Source organism: Centrocercus urophasianus, unplaced genomic scaffold, assembly GCF_019232065.1.
Source record: "Centrocercus urophasianus isolate 14NV4802_14NV808 unplaced genomic scaffold, USGS_Curo_1.0 seq_13, whole genome shotgun sequence".
NCBI classification, from domain to species: Eukaryota; Metazoa; Chordata; class Aves; order Galliformes; family Phasianidae; genus Centrocercus; species Centrocercus urophasianus.
In genome coordinates this window covers 23,354,097-23,370,055 of record NW_024884475.1, presented here as the reverse complement: position 1 = coordinate 23,370,055, position 15,959 = coordinate 23,354,097, and the positions used below count along the sequence as shown (strand labels likewise).

Genomic DNA, 15,959 nt, shown 5'->3' with positions numbered 1-15,959 from the left:
GGCCCTTTGTCATCTTGGTGGCCCTTTGTCATCTTGGTGGCCCTTTGCTGGACTATTTCCAGTATGTTCAGGTCTCTGTTATAATGAGGGACAGAGAGTTGGATGCAGTACTCCATGTGTGGCCTCACCAAAGCTGAGTAGAAGAGAAGGATCACTTATTAAGATTATGAATTTAAAATATTATGGTAACTTATGTGATATGCTAGCTCATTACACTTCATTTAGAAAGCCAAGAAGGAATGAGGCAGCTGTGGCAAGTTAAAAGAGCATCCCTTGCAATGCCTGTGTACCTGCTAATTCTAATGAATTTTTCTGCTAGGTGTGCCTCTGATCTTGGGAATTTTGTTTTTCAGTAAGATTAAAGAAAGAAGATGTGTGGCATGTCTCCTGTTCAAGGCTCTTAGGTTGACAGAAAAGCCCTCTGATGTTAGGCCTTAAAAATTCCTTCTGAGCCAGGCTGTATTGCCCACTGCATCTTCCTTGCTCCTTGTGGTGTAGCTGTCCATCAGTCAGTGAAGACTGGAGCTCTCTTTCTCCTTGGTTCTGCTTATTTTTGTGTAGTACACTTTGGCATGAAATCTCATTGTCAGCTACTAAAGTGGTGATTGCACTTCATCTTTCTGTTCAAAAGTCTCCATGCGTTCTGGCTCATGAGTAGAAGGAACAGGACCGTGTTCATTTACTCTCCTTTTTCCTTCCTCTTTCTCTTGATCTCATAATTGTGAAATTGCAATGGGATACCTCGTGGAATTAAATATATTGGCCACTGTCTCCTTAAGAAGACTGTGAGAGACCATTTCTGCCTCTTCTAGGCTGTGCCATGTTCAGCTTATGAGTGTTTCTAAGTTTCGTTTCCTGTCAAAGCAAGGGAAATGACTGTAGTCAGGAAATAGATGCAGAATAATTGTGAAGAGGGCAGACAATTTTCTATTTAGAAAATAAGAGTATCTACATTATTATCTTCTTCTATTAAAAAACTCATACATACCTCCAAGATTCCATTGTCCAGCATAATAGATTTTGTATTTATTTATTTGTTTGTTTATTACAAATGGACTGGCTGTGAGCATCATAAAGTGAAGGTAATCATTTTTTTTCTTGGGCAATTGTCCAATCTTCTTCAGCTGATGAGAGCAGATGATTCAAAGCCTTGTTAACAGGATATAGTGTTATATACCTGTAGTTGACTAGTTTGAATTTGGCCCAGGTCCATAATGCTTGAAGTCATTACCATCTGTCTGTTGTTCAGTGACCTATATAAAATTAGCTGATATTCTTGGTCCAGTTCTTTGTAGACAGGTGCCCACGCTGTGAAAACAGGCACCAGTGTCAGCCTTGTTGGCTGTATCAGCAGAGTATCTGCTGAACAGATAAAGAAACAGAACATTCTCCTCATCTCTGGAGTTATGTTTTTCCCTGTTCAAGGTTTAGACATGATACTGGAAGAATGTAGAAGTTGCTATGTGCTGTGGCATTCAATGTATTTACCTCTGAATAAAGAATGTAGTATTGAGTATGAGTATTTGAAATGACCTACCCAGTTCTAAGTTCCCAAGAGAAATTTTGCATGTAGCAGTTGTCCTCTGGTATGGAATTAAACAAGAGAGCATGCTTTTTATACAATTGTTTTTTTATGCAGCAGGCAAAAACTTTTTTTTTTTAAGATGTAGATGTGGAAAGTGATGTAGTGTAATTTCATGTATCCCGGATTGATCTCATAACAGCGACCACGCTTAGCATTTAAATTGTACTTTGCACGTTGAGACCTTTATACAGACTTGTTTGCTCAGGTTTGCAGTTGCTTGTGTGACTCTTGATGGCAGAATCTCCAATCTGCAGTGAGCCTGTGCAGGATTTGACTGTTTACATACAGTGGAGATCTCTGTGGTGACAGTTGCCTATGGAAACGAATGGATAATGGAGTCCAAAGTCTTTTACTGGGAGTTCTGCTGCAGTTCAACCCATATGTTGGCATCAAATGCATGGCAGAGCTGTCTTATGTTCCTCTTCACAGGGTTAGGGCCCGGTATCACTTCTGCAGCCCACATGTAGCATCTCTATCAAGCACTGAACTATTCTGGCTTTTTGCAGGGGTTGCTTTTAATTCTACCAGAGCTTCTTTAAAGTATATTATCTTACAGGCAGTGATTCAGACTTAACTGTTCCCACTGCAGTGTGTAGGACTCTCCTCCTATTTCATTGACATAAAAATACACACCAGTATATTAAAAATAGTTCTTCAGTGTTCCTGAAGACTTATGGTGATTAGATGTTTTCTGAACATGCACTGAAGGGGAAGTACAGGTGGTCATATTTAAAGTAGATTGCCCTGCATTTTATTGCCAGCTGTAGAAGTTTAAGTTTTCTAATAGGATCTTCTGCTTCCACAGCCCAAGTTGATTAAGTGGTGCAACATGCTTATTTTGGAAGGCTCCTTGAATCACTAGTAAAAGTAGGTTAGGTGACTGCAAGTCACCTCTTTGTTGACAGGAATTCCCATAATTAATAATAATTAAAAAAGAAAAAGGCATGACTCACTCTTTCTACCCTTGCTATAGTTTCCGATTGGAATTAGTATATTCTGTTCTACAATGAGCAGAATAGAGGATAGGTTCTGGTATCACCGTGGCTCTCTTGGCTTGGCCTTGAGTGCTGGGATGCTCTTGAAAATCCGGTATTTGCTCTTAACAGTTATGGACTGACATTGTAGGTGGAAGATGTGGTACAGGCCTGTAGATGGGAGGAAAAGCATTAGGGGAATAATTATCTTTCACTGTCCCTTGCAGTTGTCTTTTCTCCTACCAAACATTTTAACGTTTGACCACAGTTTTGGATGCAAGGAAAGGATTTTCACACCTGTAATGTGTGGATATTGTTTCTTCCATTGTGATGCCTAAAATGTTTGCAGATCCTTGTTTATCTGACGTTATCTAGAGGCCTAAAACTTGTTTTGAACATTTGTTTTGTCACCATACTGCCATCACGTCACGGGAGAAAGCAAAGGTAAACTTTAATTTCAGCCTTATCATGTGGCTTCATTATCTGTCCTGCTTCCTTCTGTCTCGTGGGTCCCACTGGTAGATACAAGTTTGAAAGCAGAATAGTAGTTACTAGAAGCACAGTTTTTATTCCTATGTTGCTGCAATCAGATTCTTAATAGCATGAAATCACAAGCTTTCAGATTTTGAGGTTAATTTCCTGATCTTAGAGCTTACCTTCTTTCCAAGAAACCCCAAAAAATAAAGTTGCAAAAAGTCTCTGAACGCTGTTGCCTGTGAAGCAGTCTTATAAAACAAATGAAGTCAGTACTTGAGGAAAACCAGCTCGTGCCTATGGGAAAAATGTTCCCTTTTGCTCTGTTTGATACAATTATGAAATTACAGTGTGCTGTGAGGTAAAGAAAAGAAGATACCATAGAGATACCGATCCACTACAGGTGATTTTGTTCTCTTTTTAGAAGTATAACTTTCAGTATTTTTTTTTTTTTTTTAATTGTTGGGTAACAAAAGACTCGAGCAATGTGAAACAATGTCTCTGTCATTTCTATAGAACTTTGATTTCAAAAACATTTTGACTTCACCAGATTAAATAAATGGATACTATGTGTGAATATGTATATTGTACGTAGTTTACCCTAGATAAATGATAGTGTGGTGATTATGGGAGATCAGATATATTTGGATTGCTTGTGTTTCTACGTTCTAAGTATGATTGGGCTTTTCTTTCCTGTTTTTCAATCCTGCAGGTGAAATTTTTCACTTCTAGTATTGACAGCTCTGAGTTTTTTCCCTATTTCTTGGGGCTCTGTGGAAATAATTATATTCAGGAAATTTAATTGGACTACATTGTCAGTGACATGAGTGGTCCAACCACTCATAGGTTTCTGTACCATGACGAATACTTAAGTATTTGTAGAAAGGGAAGCGGCTTCCATTTGACATGTTTAGAAGAGCAGAATGTTATGAGTGTGTGTTATCTGGAACTTGGGAAATTCTTAAAACCTCTTTGAGACAGACATGCTGAAGGATCCAGCTTTCCAGGGACCACTGAGCTACCAACTGTTGTAGGGTGATTTTTCTTTAGATTTTATCTTGGAAAAAATGTCTCTGTACAGAACTGTTAACTTCCATTAAAGAGTCTGTTTCTTGACATTTAGCTGAAAAGTTCTTAGCTGTTCTTCTATACATAACTTGCAAACTGCTCTCTGAAATAATTTTATATGGTTTTCTTTTACATTTTGTTCACAGTTTGACACTTTTTCTAGGTGCACAAAATATAGCTTCCCTAATTTCCAGTTGCATATTTATTTCTCTCCTTTTAATATTTGATTCAAAACGATATTGTCTGTGAACAGCAATTATTTTTTTCTTTCCAGAGGCATAAATTCTTCAGCTTTTACTTTCCTTAAGTCTTCCTTCTTTTTAATTTTGTATTACAAATACTATGATAAATCCTGAATTAACAGACTTGAGGCACTTATCTTCTTTGCGTATCAGGAGAGAAACTGTGGTTGCAAATTTGTAGATTATACTGTGTTTTCAAACAAATAATGTTTGGTGAGAAAACCAGCAGATATTCATACATTTGTGATGTATGTTCACTACTCAAATTAAGCCATTAGGTTATGCTTTGATCACAGAATTATAACTATAATTATTAATAATTAGCAGTTTTCTAGAGTTTTACATTGGGAACTGATATAAATCCTGCATATGTACTTACAGAAAACTCTGAAGTTCCCAGTTGTGAACCCAGAGTGATGCCATTCTTGTATTTCAAGTTGCTTTGTCCTGTCTTGGAGGGACTGATCATGTTGATATGAAGTTGCTTTCTCTGATGGTTGCTTGACATTCCCAGCTATGAATATTCAATACTTTGGTGCACTGTCGTAAATAACAGTAGCTCTTGCAAGAGGGGCTATGTAGTAGCATGTGTTCAGACCCTCCAGAATACTAAGATATCTATGTTTTACTTTGTTTGTCAGTATTAAATAACTTAACTATTGATTTGGATGTGGATGCATCTCTTGATCCTGCTAAATTGCCTAGTGTGTAGCACAGTAATATCTGTGACCTGGTTATTACCAATAAGACTGAATGGTAGCAATAAAGACCTTGGGGAATGTGGATTTCTTGAATTATGTGCTTGTTGTTATTCAGCATGGTGTTTTCCTTAAGTCTTTTAATTTGTTGGTACCTGTTTTCTTTGCTGAGTCAATGCTGGTTTTCTATATGGGAATTTGCATGCCTTTGACTTACCTGTGGAGTAACAACAGTTGAGTAGATCTTGTTGTTAAAGACATATCTGAAATGACCTGTTTTTGCATTTTGCTCTTGTTTGTCCACAGAACCCTCAAAGCAATAACTGTTCGTATGCCAGGATCGCTTATGACAATTGTTGACCTACAAAATTCACATTTTCTTGCTCACTTTTCATGTATTAGGTCCTGTTACTGAAGTCAAAACAGATATATATGTCACCAGTTTTGGACCTGTTTCTGATGTAGAAATGGTACGTACTGCTGGAACTAAAATGCCATTTCCTGTTTCTGAGAAACCATTAACTGCAGTAAGGAGTGGATGATTAATTCATGTCTCTGTACTGTTCTGTCAATCATACAAAGTAGACAAGATTAGTAACGGCTTAATTTATAGCTTATAATTAGATACAGCAGGCCTGATTCTGATTGCACTTGCACTGTTTTTTGTCTGGCTTAAGGAAATTTCTTCCCAAAAAAGCAGATTTTTGTGGTGTAGAGACAGAATCAGGCCTTGTGGGGAGTGTCACAGTAAGCATACTGTGGGGAAAAAAAAGTAATGTCTTTGAAATTGCCTTTCCCTTCTCAAATGCGCGTTATTCTCAGGTGAATAGTAATGACATAATTTCACAAATACTTGTTGACATTTTCTTTTCAGATGAATTCCCTTTGTTGGTCTTTGGGCCACTTTTAGCATCAATTTCAGGAAACATTTGACTAATAGGAGTTTTCATAACTGTCTGCAGAAATTGAATGTCAAAATGACATGCACAAAGTATTCACTGAAGACAAACATTGCATTTGCATGTACTGTTATTTGTACCTGAAAGGCAACTGCATTTGGGGTCAAATCCACTGCAATGTGCCTACAGCATACCCTTAAATCACACAACAGTTTCTCATTTCTTGGATTTTTTATATGAAACATGGAAGTAACAGAGCCATATGTACATTTATATGTTTATACTTCTCTGAGGGAAAGGCAGTTTCATGGCGGTAATGTCCTTCATACATTGTGCTATCCTGCACTTTCTGGGGCAAGTGATTGGTTCTATCCTGTGGAAAAGCATGTGACAGCAAGCTGTTTTTATTCAAGGACTATGTCCCTATGCTTGTCTTGTGTGGAATTGCATCTTACACATTCAATGCACAGTATGATGCTGTTCAATGTGACAAAGGGTACAAGAATGTGGAATATTAAGTCTAGTAATGTGTGCCTCAACTCTAAATTGAGGGCTGCAGTGAAGCATTTTATGTGCTGCCTCATGAGAAATTACTGGTTACCTTGGAGAAGGCAGGAGTGAAAACAAGAAATGGAGGTAGGTAAGGAACTGGCAAAAAGAGAATTTACAGCAGATGTTTCCCCTTTTGTCATTAGGGATTGATTAGGAGGATTTTCAGGGATCTTGGAATTGGTTTTGAAATGAATATACCCATTGTGATATGAATGTGGCTGTATTCACAAACCTTGTTGAAAGTGTGGAGTGTGAGAGTCTCAGAATGGGATAATCTGAATGTTTTTTTAGAACTGGTTTAGTTTGATTCTCAGAGTTATGAAAAAGGTTGAACTCTCATTTTACAAGATCTATCATGTGCATGCTGATAACAGAAACTGCTACTGCAAGCTACAAAATTATTATCAAGAGATGACAGAGAAGAGAGACTTCTCATAGACTCACTGTTGTAATGCAAAAACGTCAGCACTTCTGCTCAAGACTTACCAGTCCTGAAGGAAGAACACAGAGGAAAGTTAACATTCATCAGTTTAATAGAGAGGTACTCACGTTATGGGGAAATTGGCTGGTCAGTCCCAGCACCAGTGGTTGTCAACTGGAATAGTGTCTGCTCTGGGATCATCCCCATCAGATGCCAGTGGCAGCAGGCTAGCAAGATGTCTGCTAACCATCCTTAGTACTGCCACAATATATATAAGTGGGAGACAATAAAGCATTGTGCGTCCGGATAGTCAAGGCCATGCACAGAAAGAGAGGATACTTAGTTACAGCTGTAGAGCAAATTTCTTCTCCATGCAAAAGCTAGAGGTGGTTTACTTGTCTTCCCAAGATAACATGAGCCCTTTCTAGTCTCCTGTTCAGGCTATAATCTGCATTTTTCCGCACAACAGTAAAGCAAGATTGAGGATACATCCATAGAAAAGAAACCAAATGTAGTTCTAAGATGCATTACTCTTGTAGAGATGCATCCGTGCCCATATGAATATGACCACTGAAGTGGTAATAATATGCAGAGGAGTTTGAAATGAATTCTAAGTGCATTATTTGGCTTAACACAAAGATGCAGCTTTGAGTTACAAGGGACTGAAGTTTCCTGTGCTACCTTCTTCAATGCCGTGTAATTGTTCTCGTAATTGTTTTAAAATGCTTTAACTTCCCAAGATAAGAAATGCATTCCTTTATCAATTAATTTGCATGTGATTTCTCATGATGTACTTGTGTCTGCAGTTCTGCAGTTTATATGTTTCCTTTGGAGCACTTGAATGACTTTTCTGAGGAATTGAATGGAATAGCTATGTAGTTAAAAATAAATGTGCATTTTTACAAGTCTATGAATAGTTCATTGTATGTGTTTTGTGGACAGGACAAAGAAAATGTTCAGCTTTCCTCCATTGAAAGTTTACTTTTAATCAGTTAAAGTTAAACTTTCCTTTTTTGGCTTTGAAATGTAAGTAATCATTTCTCCTGATACTTTAGTTTATCTTTTTTATTTTTTTTTTTTTTTTTTTTTTTTTTTTTCAGTGCTGGCTATCTTTTCTTTAAAAATGTCTTTTAAAATGTTGACATTTGTTGTTACAGATCATTTTGTTTCCAGTTATATACTTGACTACAAATTAAACTGCCTGCTTCCTGCAATCTAATTAGATTAATTATTCCTTAATGATTAAACATGTGTATCAATTTATTGATATGACTAATGTGGGAAATTAAGTTAAGGAGTACACAAAACTATTTAATTGGTGACATTACGTTTGTGTGGTGGACTTAGCATTTTCTTTACTACTAGTTTATTTGCTCCTGAGGGATTTCTTTTTTTTTTTATTTTTTTTTATTTTTTTTATTTTTTTTATTTTTTTACAGGAAACACTTATACAAGCAAATGTGATCTTTATTTTTCTGCAATTTTTCTGCAAAATACAGGAGTATACAATGGATGTCTTCTTCCGTCAGACATGGGTAGACAAAAGATTAAAATATGATGGCCCTATTGAAATTTTAAGACTTAACAACTTGATGGTCTCGAAGGTCTGGACTCCTGACACTTTCTTCAGGAATGGGAAAAAGTCTGTTGCACATAACATGACCGCCCCAAATAAACTCTTCAGAATAATGAGGAATGGCACGATCCTGTATACAATGAGGTATCTAGCTTGTTTTTCAGCTTCTTACAATTACTGTATGCAAAAGATGTGCTGCCTAGACAAAATGGCAACCAGAGACTATTTAATTTGTTCCATTATAGGCTTACAATAAGTGCAGAGTGTCCCATGAGATTAGTGGATTTTCCCATGGATGGTCATGCTTGTCCTCTCAAATTTGGGAGTTGTAAGTTACAATTATGAAATTTCTTGTAACTACAGAATTTAAATAGTAGAAGTAGATTTTGAGAAATTAGTGAATTTTCTGAATATTAGTTGTGATATGCAATCCATATGCAGGCAAAACTCCTGTTAAGTTCTTTGGGAATTTTATTTAGGACCTGAAAATTAAACTCATTTCAGAGAACTGAAAAGTGGACAGTGATTCAGATACTGTTTTAAACTCACTGGCTACACTGTTGTTTGAAGTATATAGTTTTTTTTTTTTGGTTTCTTGGGATGAATTGAACACTCAGTGAAGCAAGAGATACTCTGCAGAAGAGGGTGGGATCCATCTCAGCTTACTGCAGTCAGGTAAAAGGTGCCTGGGGAAGCTGTTTATTTGTCTTTCTTTACAGTCAGTGGAGTCAGGTTCATGTCCTAAGATAGGTTATACGTTAAGTATGAAGATTTGTTCATCTTATATCCTATCTCCTGGCCTGTAAAGGGAGTCTGCATGACAACTACAGGCTAGATAGTTTTTAGACTGGTGAGAGAAGTCTCAGTGTAGTGCAGATGACTGTCCTTTTCTGCTTTGAAGTGTGAAGGTTATCCAAAATCCTATAGTTGACTTTTGCTAGGAGTAATGTTTTGGGCCATTTTACATGCAACAGAGAAAGGTAGAAATGAGTCCTTTTTGATTTTATTCCACAGCAGAGATTGCTGTGACCACGTGGGTATGGTTGATGTGCTTCATTTTCTATCTTGTCACTCTTCTAAGCCTCGTTGGTCACTGGCTTCTGCTTTTCACTGGGATGTTGTCAGTGGCTGGATAGTAATCTGTTTTCCTTGACCCCTGAATTCTGAAGTTAGAGTTTGCTGGAAGCTGCTTACCCCCTTAGCTTATACATTTAAGTTATACAGCTCAATAGCCAAGCAAAAGGAGGATATTAAGGATGCTTCTCTGATAGGGCTTTTCTTCCCAGTTATTGAAATTAGAAACCAGGTCCTGCTAGAAGTGGCTTTGGCATCAGATGTGCACTAGGGAAGCTTCAATAATGGGGACTTCTCCACTGGCATATTTCTTAGGGCAGAATCATAAATCAGTAGAAATTGTGTTTGACACTAATCTGGTATCTTTTTCAGTGAAACTTGAAGTAGCAATTTCAAATGCAAGATTGGTTTAATTTAATTTTAACAGGAGTTTGGACTGCGTAGGGATTGAATGCTAGCTGTAAGTGATGTCTTTTATATTAAATGTTACAATATTTCTTTGGGTGTGCTTATTTCTGGGCTGCTTTGAATCTTATACTGACCTCTGTTTCTGGCAGAAGAAATTAAATTTCTGCTTTTAGACTAATCATTATTTCATGTAAAGAAATGTGCACCTCATCTCCAAAATGTACCCTCCTTATCATGCTATTTTTACAGAACAGTATATTTTAATGTTAAAATTTTGGATAGAAATTTCTAAAATAGCTTGAAGATAACCTGCCCATGTTTACTAAGGGCCAATGTAGAAAGAAGTAGTGTTTAACTTCATATTTGAATGTGAAGTCTAATTTGTGTATAATGCTTGATATACTACCTTAGCCTCCAGTTTATTTTTTGGGGGGGGTAACACAGAGGTTGTCTTCTAAAGCTGTTACTGCGAGTCTTACTGATTTTGGTAAATTTGGGGAGGTGGCATTAGTAAGGTTTGAGAAGTTGTTTCCTATTTATGCAAACTGGTACTGTGTTGTAGATGCATATCCAAAGAGTGAAATGATTTATACCTGGACAAAAGGACCTGAGAAGTCAGTGGAAGTTCCTGAGGAGTCTTCCAGTTTAGTTCAGTATGACCTGCTAGGGCATACGGTGTCCAGTGAAACCATTAAATCTATTACAGGTAGGAATTGCATCAGTAAGAGTCAATTTCAGTCAAACTAACCCTGTAATACTACTCTAGGCTTTTTTGCTTTCTTTTATATTAGGAATTTTACTGAATGTCATAGGCTATATATTAGGAGGTGAAAGCGTAGATCTGAATTAGGTTTCTGTCCTTCAGATATACATTTGCAGATTCATTACTGTAGATTGCAAAGTCTTTCAGAAAGCTAGAATCAGATCATTTCTCGAAGGGACAAAATGAGTATTTAATCACTGCTTAAAATGCAGTTTGAAGAGTCAAGAGGATGCCTGGGTAAGGAAGTAATTTCTCAGCACTGTAACCACATTATGTGCAAAAGACTTCCTTTGTTTGGTGGAACAAACAGCTCAGGATAAAAGTAGAGCATACAGAATGAGTTATTAAAACCATTAAAAACCCTCTAGTCAGATAAGCATAGGCACGAATGCATTAGTCACAATAGATACTTCTGCTGATTTGCCTTACTTCTTACAGCACAAATGGCAACTATGGGCATCCTAAATGAGTGAAGTATCACTTATGAGCAGTTTACTGATAAGCAAGCATACTCTCAAAATATTTTTAAAAATTGGAATCATTTTCTAAACATCAGCAAGTTTGGGTGTTGTAAGATGGTCATAATTAAACAGATAGAGCAGTACAACGCATATTTGCTTTCTGGATATTTTTCTTAAGGACAAAACAGTATTTTGCAGTACCATAGAAGTTGACCTGCTCACTGATCAATTTTTATGAGTGAATGACCTGGTTTCCCTACTATGGCTACAAAATTCTTCCTGTATTCTTCCTACTATTTAGTTTACTCCATTTGTGCTGAAAATGTAATTGTTTCGTTTAATATGAGTAATGATACTTCATCTAAACTTACACTATTTTTAATTATTGTTAATGACTTTTGCATTTATATCATTATCATTGTGGTGCTAATATATAAACCTAGAGTATTCTCTTCAGCAGATGCTAAAGGAATTTTCAAATCATACTTGCATTACAAAAACTGATCCAGACTTAGCTACACATTTATAATATTTTAGATAGCATTTTAAGAATGACACTATAAGGACCTTCTATTTCCAACATTTTTTGTTTAGAGCTTATCTTTGTTCTTGTTTCATAAGATGTCTTCCTTTCTACACATGTTAAATATGTTGTTGTATGAATCTTAAAGAATCTTAGCTGGTAGTTTGGAACAATTAATCTGTGACATAAAAAAATGTGTAGTCAGAAAAATACTTTTTTTTTTTTTTTTTTAGGTGAATATATTGTTATGACAGTTTACTTCCACCTCAGACGGAAAATGGGTTATTTTATGATTCAGACATATATCCCGTGCATTATGACCGTCATCCTTTCTCAAGTTTCATTTTGGATAAATAAGGAATCTGTACCAGCTAGAACTGTATTTGGTAATTATTTCAGTTTTTTCACTTTTTATCATGCTTTCTCAACTATTTTCTCTAGACTAGACACAAGGTCACAAGCATACTGCCTCTGTACTGGCACAGATGCAAGGACTTAAGGTAAACTCAGAAGAATTGTCACTATCAGTGTATAAATAAATTAGTTTGTGAGACCTTTGATTCAGAAGAAGTTTGGAATATTTATCAAGAAGCATAACCTGGTTGTCTGTGGCAAGTCGGTGTACACTGGTGAGGATTTTAGGTGCTTGGGGTATCAGGATGAGAAGACTTGGCCTGAAATGATTTAGTCCTTAGTCTGTATACAGACCAGTTTTATCCTTCAGTGAGCTGCAGTGCAGTACTTGAATGCATGCTTTCTGAAATCCTATTAAAATAACTTGATTGGGAACATGTGAATGTAGATATATAGATATCTATGTCATCAGTGGAAGCTTGCAGAGGGTAAAGCTTAGATGTAATTTCATGTATAGTGATCTTTCCTATCTACTGTTGCCATTATGAAAATGAATTAATAAAGAAAAATGATTGCAAGATATTAAAAGTGAATTAATCAAAATACAGTTTAAATGTGATGGTACAGTAAACACTGAAAATAAAAATTTTAAAAGCACCAGCAGAAGATTAAGTGTAAGTAATTAAAGGAATTAAATGGAAATATGGTTCCTAACAAAGGAATAAGACAAAAACATTTTTAAAAGCAGTCTTCATAGAGAGAAATGTCTTGACTTTACAATATACTCTAGTAGAAAGCTAGATTAATCAAGAAAATGTTCTACAAGAAAGCTTTGATATAGCTAGATGCTGGAAAGAGGGACAAGAATTAATGTTTCTACGTGATAGCTCACCCAAACATGTAAGTAAAGTCTTAACGCTGTTTGGTATCACAAATTAGACAAGATTAATCATTAGTTATAAGAAAATATATCCGGCAAGCAGGAATGTTATTTCACATGTCTTTCCAGTAATGTTGAATAATGGTACTTCTTAAGTATAGCCATAAACTGGAAAAGTAGAATCTGTATTTATAAACAAAATGTGGTAATGAAAATGCACAAATTATGCAGCAATAGAAGAAATATGTGTCAGTATATCCACATAAGAAGCTGGGAACAAATAATAATAATAAAGTTTGGACATCTATTAAGTTGCATTTAGTTTCTAATATGCTTTGAAAAGAAATGTCATACAATATGGCTATAAGTACTTTTATAAAGTTTTCCGTCAAGCGCCAAAAGGGACCATAAAAGTAATTTTAAGAGAATATAGAAATGTTGCAGACAAGATGTAAAAATGAAGCCAGAATATCTGCTGTGATACTGACTTTCCAGAGAAACAGTCAGAAGAAGCTAAACAAAAGACTTTCCATTGGACAATGCATGGCTGGAGAGAACTTGGCAAAGATAACACAGAAAGGACACACAAGGAACAATCTAGGGAGTTTCTGCCTGTCAAGATGTCTGTTACTATGGAAAAGATTTTGAACATGATGCTCTATGAATGCTTTTCACATGGAACAAAGACATAATTTGGTTTTGCTATATATTCTGAATGTTTAACAAGTTGTGTGGCTGGGAGATAGCATTCAGAGAACATCTGTCTTTTTATGTAGCTCTAGTATGCCACTTGAATAGAACACATGCATAATCTCTTGCTTACAGACCCGTTGTATGATGTCTGAACAGTTTATCTTGCTGGTGAGTGCTTTATTTACGTATCCCTGAAATAAGAGTATCTTGCTGGGAGTTGTCTTCCAGGACACTTTTTCACAAATAAGTGTGACCTTTTACTTTCTTATGTCCATATTAAAAACAAAGTAAAATAAAATGGGGAGGGATTGGGCATGCAACTAAATTCTAGTAATGAATCTGTGTTCAGTCATTTGACTTAACTACAACCATATGACACACTTCTCTTCCAGTTTTAGCATGTGAGTGCTGAGTGGTCTGATAAAGTATGCATGGAACAGCAGCACATATCCTTAAGGTTCTTTTGTGAATCTTGAGACCACCATAGTCCAAAAAAGCTGGGTAGCAGTGCTGCAAATAAGCCAGAGAAGGCATGGATGAGTTGGAAGATGTGAGGACATTGCACTGGTCTATTGCATATTAGCCAGGCATGTTTATTCAATTGCATGTGAAGTAGTGGTTTATAGCTTTTATGAAGACTTCTTGCTCTGGTGCTGAAACTTTTAAGAGTTTAATAAATCTTACTAACTTACCCCAGTAAGAGTTATAGGCATGTGAATCTGATGGTTGAGGAAGACTAGTGTTTCTTAAAGTGAGAAAGAGAGAATTTTCTTTTCTAATCAAGTTTTTTTTTTTAATAGTAAAATAGTCTTAGTATATTTTTTTCACAATTATGTGTAATTCTGATCAGAAGCTTGCAAGTATTTTGCTCTGGATAGTTACAGTTCATATGTATATGTGTGTATATATGTGTGTATATGCATATAAACACAAGGGCAGGAAATTAAGTTCTAGTAAAATCTTGTGTGTGTGTGTGTGTACCTATATATACATGTACACACAGGTTTTTACCAGAACTTAATTTCCTGCCCTTGGCATGTATCTAGGAACAGCTACAGTGGCAACTTGCAAGCCTCTCAGAGGAATGTTTTAATAGGAAAAAAACGAGGAAGATTGGGGTAATAAACAGTGTAATACTATCACAGCCTGCCCTCTGCTCCATATATCTGCTTAATCATTCGTTTGTCATTTGAGTCATTTCATCCTATTCTTAAATCTATTAAGTAAATGTCTTTTTAAAACACAATTCAGAGAACCTATTTGCTTGAAGACTGCAAGAGTAGAATCAGGAAGGATAGGGTAAGCAGGGATGTGTCTCTTTCAGCATAAAATAACTTCCCATAATTCTTTCTCAGAATTAATATTTTTAGTGGCGTGTTTTTTAACACCTTCCCACTGAGGAAGATTTTGTGTTTTTTATCCTGCTGAGTTTGCTCTGAAATGCTATTTGAGCTTTTATGAACTAGACACTGCTTCTTTGTCTTTAAAAATTAAGCTAGCAACAGCAACAAAAAGCTCTAATATGAGAGACTGGCTTAATTTTGTCCTATTTTCTGTATGACAGTGTCTAGTTGAAGGTTTTTTCTCGGTAAGTTACCCAAATGAGATATGCCTATTTAGGAAACAGGGTGGGTGAAGGTCCTGTTTGAAGACAGACTATCAATTATTTTGAATTCTTTCCATACATACATTTAATCTTGTGCGAGTACAATGTTGTTTTCATAAAAGTGAAGATACATGCACTTGTTGTCAATCTTCCTTGAGATCATTGTGGTAGCACTTGAGCAATGTTCACCCTGTACATGGTAGTTTTTATGTGGGAGATGGGGGATACTTCATGTTTTAACGAGTCTTAGAATAGTTTGGATGAGAGGAAAAAAAAAATCATTTTTTGTTTTTCTATAGCTAGTGTTTGCACTTGAAGTGTCACAATAAAGTGGTCATATTTTGCTCAGTGTTCATGCATGTATATTTTAATTGAAGTTATTCTTTCAGAAGATGAAATCCTAATTAAATTTAACTGGTCGACTAGTAGCAGAAGGATTTAAAAGATAAGGTTATGACTTACTAATTAACAGAGTTGTTAACATAATATTTGAGTTTTCCTTAGCACCAAAAATATTTGCCATGTTTTAGTGGCATCTGGCTTATGAGCGTGATCAGAGTAATAGGTAGCTTTCCAAAACCATTAAAGGAAAAATCATGCTGTTCTTGCAGTCCAGTGAGCAAAACATACACCTGATAATCAGCTTAATTACATTCAAACGTTTAGAAAATTATTTGTTGTAGGAAATTCTACAAAATTTGACATAAA

At 36.0% G+C, this 15,959-nt stretch overlaps 1 protein-coding gene across 2 annotated transcripts in view; it reads left to right on the top strand.

Annotated features, from left to right (window-relative positions):
• The window catches only part of GABRA4 (gamma-aminobutyric acid type A receptor subunit alpha4), a 35,456-nt gene that overhangs the window by 4,053 nt on the left and 15,444 nt on the right, over positions 1 to 15,959 (top strand). For both annotated transcript variants that reach the window (XM_042812242.1, XM_042812241.1), the window contains exons 3-7: positions 5,444 to 5,511; positions 8,413 to 8,633; positions 8,735 to 8,817; positions 10,534 to 10,677; positions 11,952 to 12,104. In XM_042812242.1, the coding sequence (XP_042668176.1) occupies positions 5,444 to 5,511; positions 8,413 to 8,633; positions 8,735 to 8,817; positions 10,534 to 10,677; positions 11,952 to 12,104 (669 nt within the window). The remainder of the gene's footprint in view (positions 1 to 5,443; positions 5,512 to 8,412; positions 8,634 to 8,734; positions 8,818 to 10,533; positions 10,678 to 11,951; positions 12,105 to 15,959) is intronic.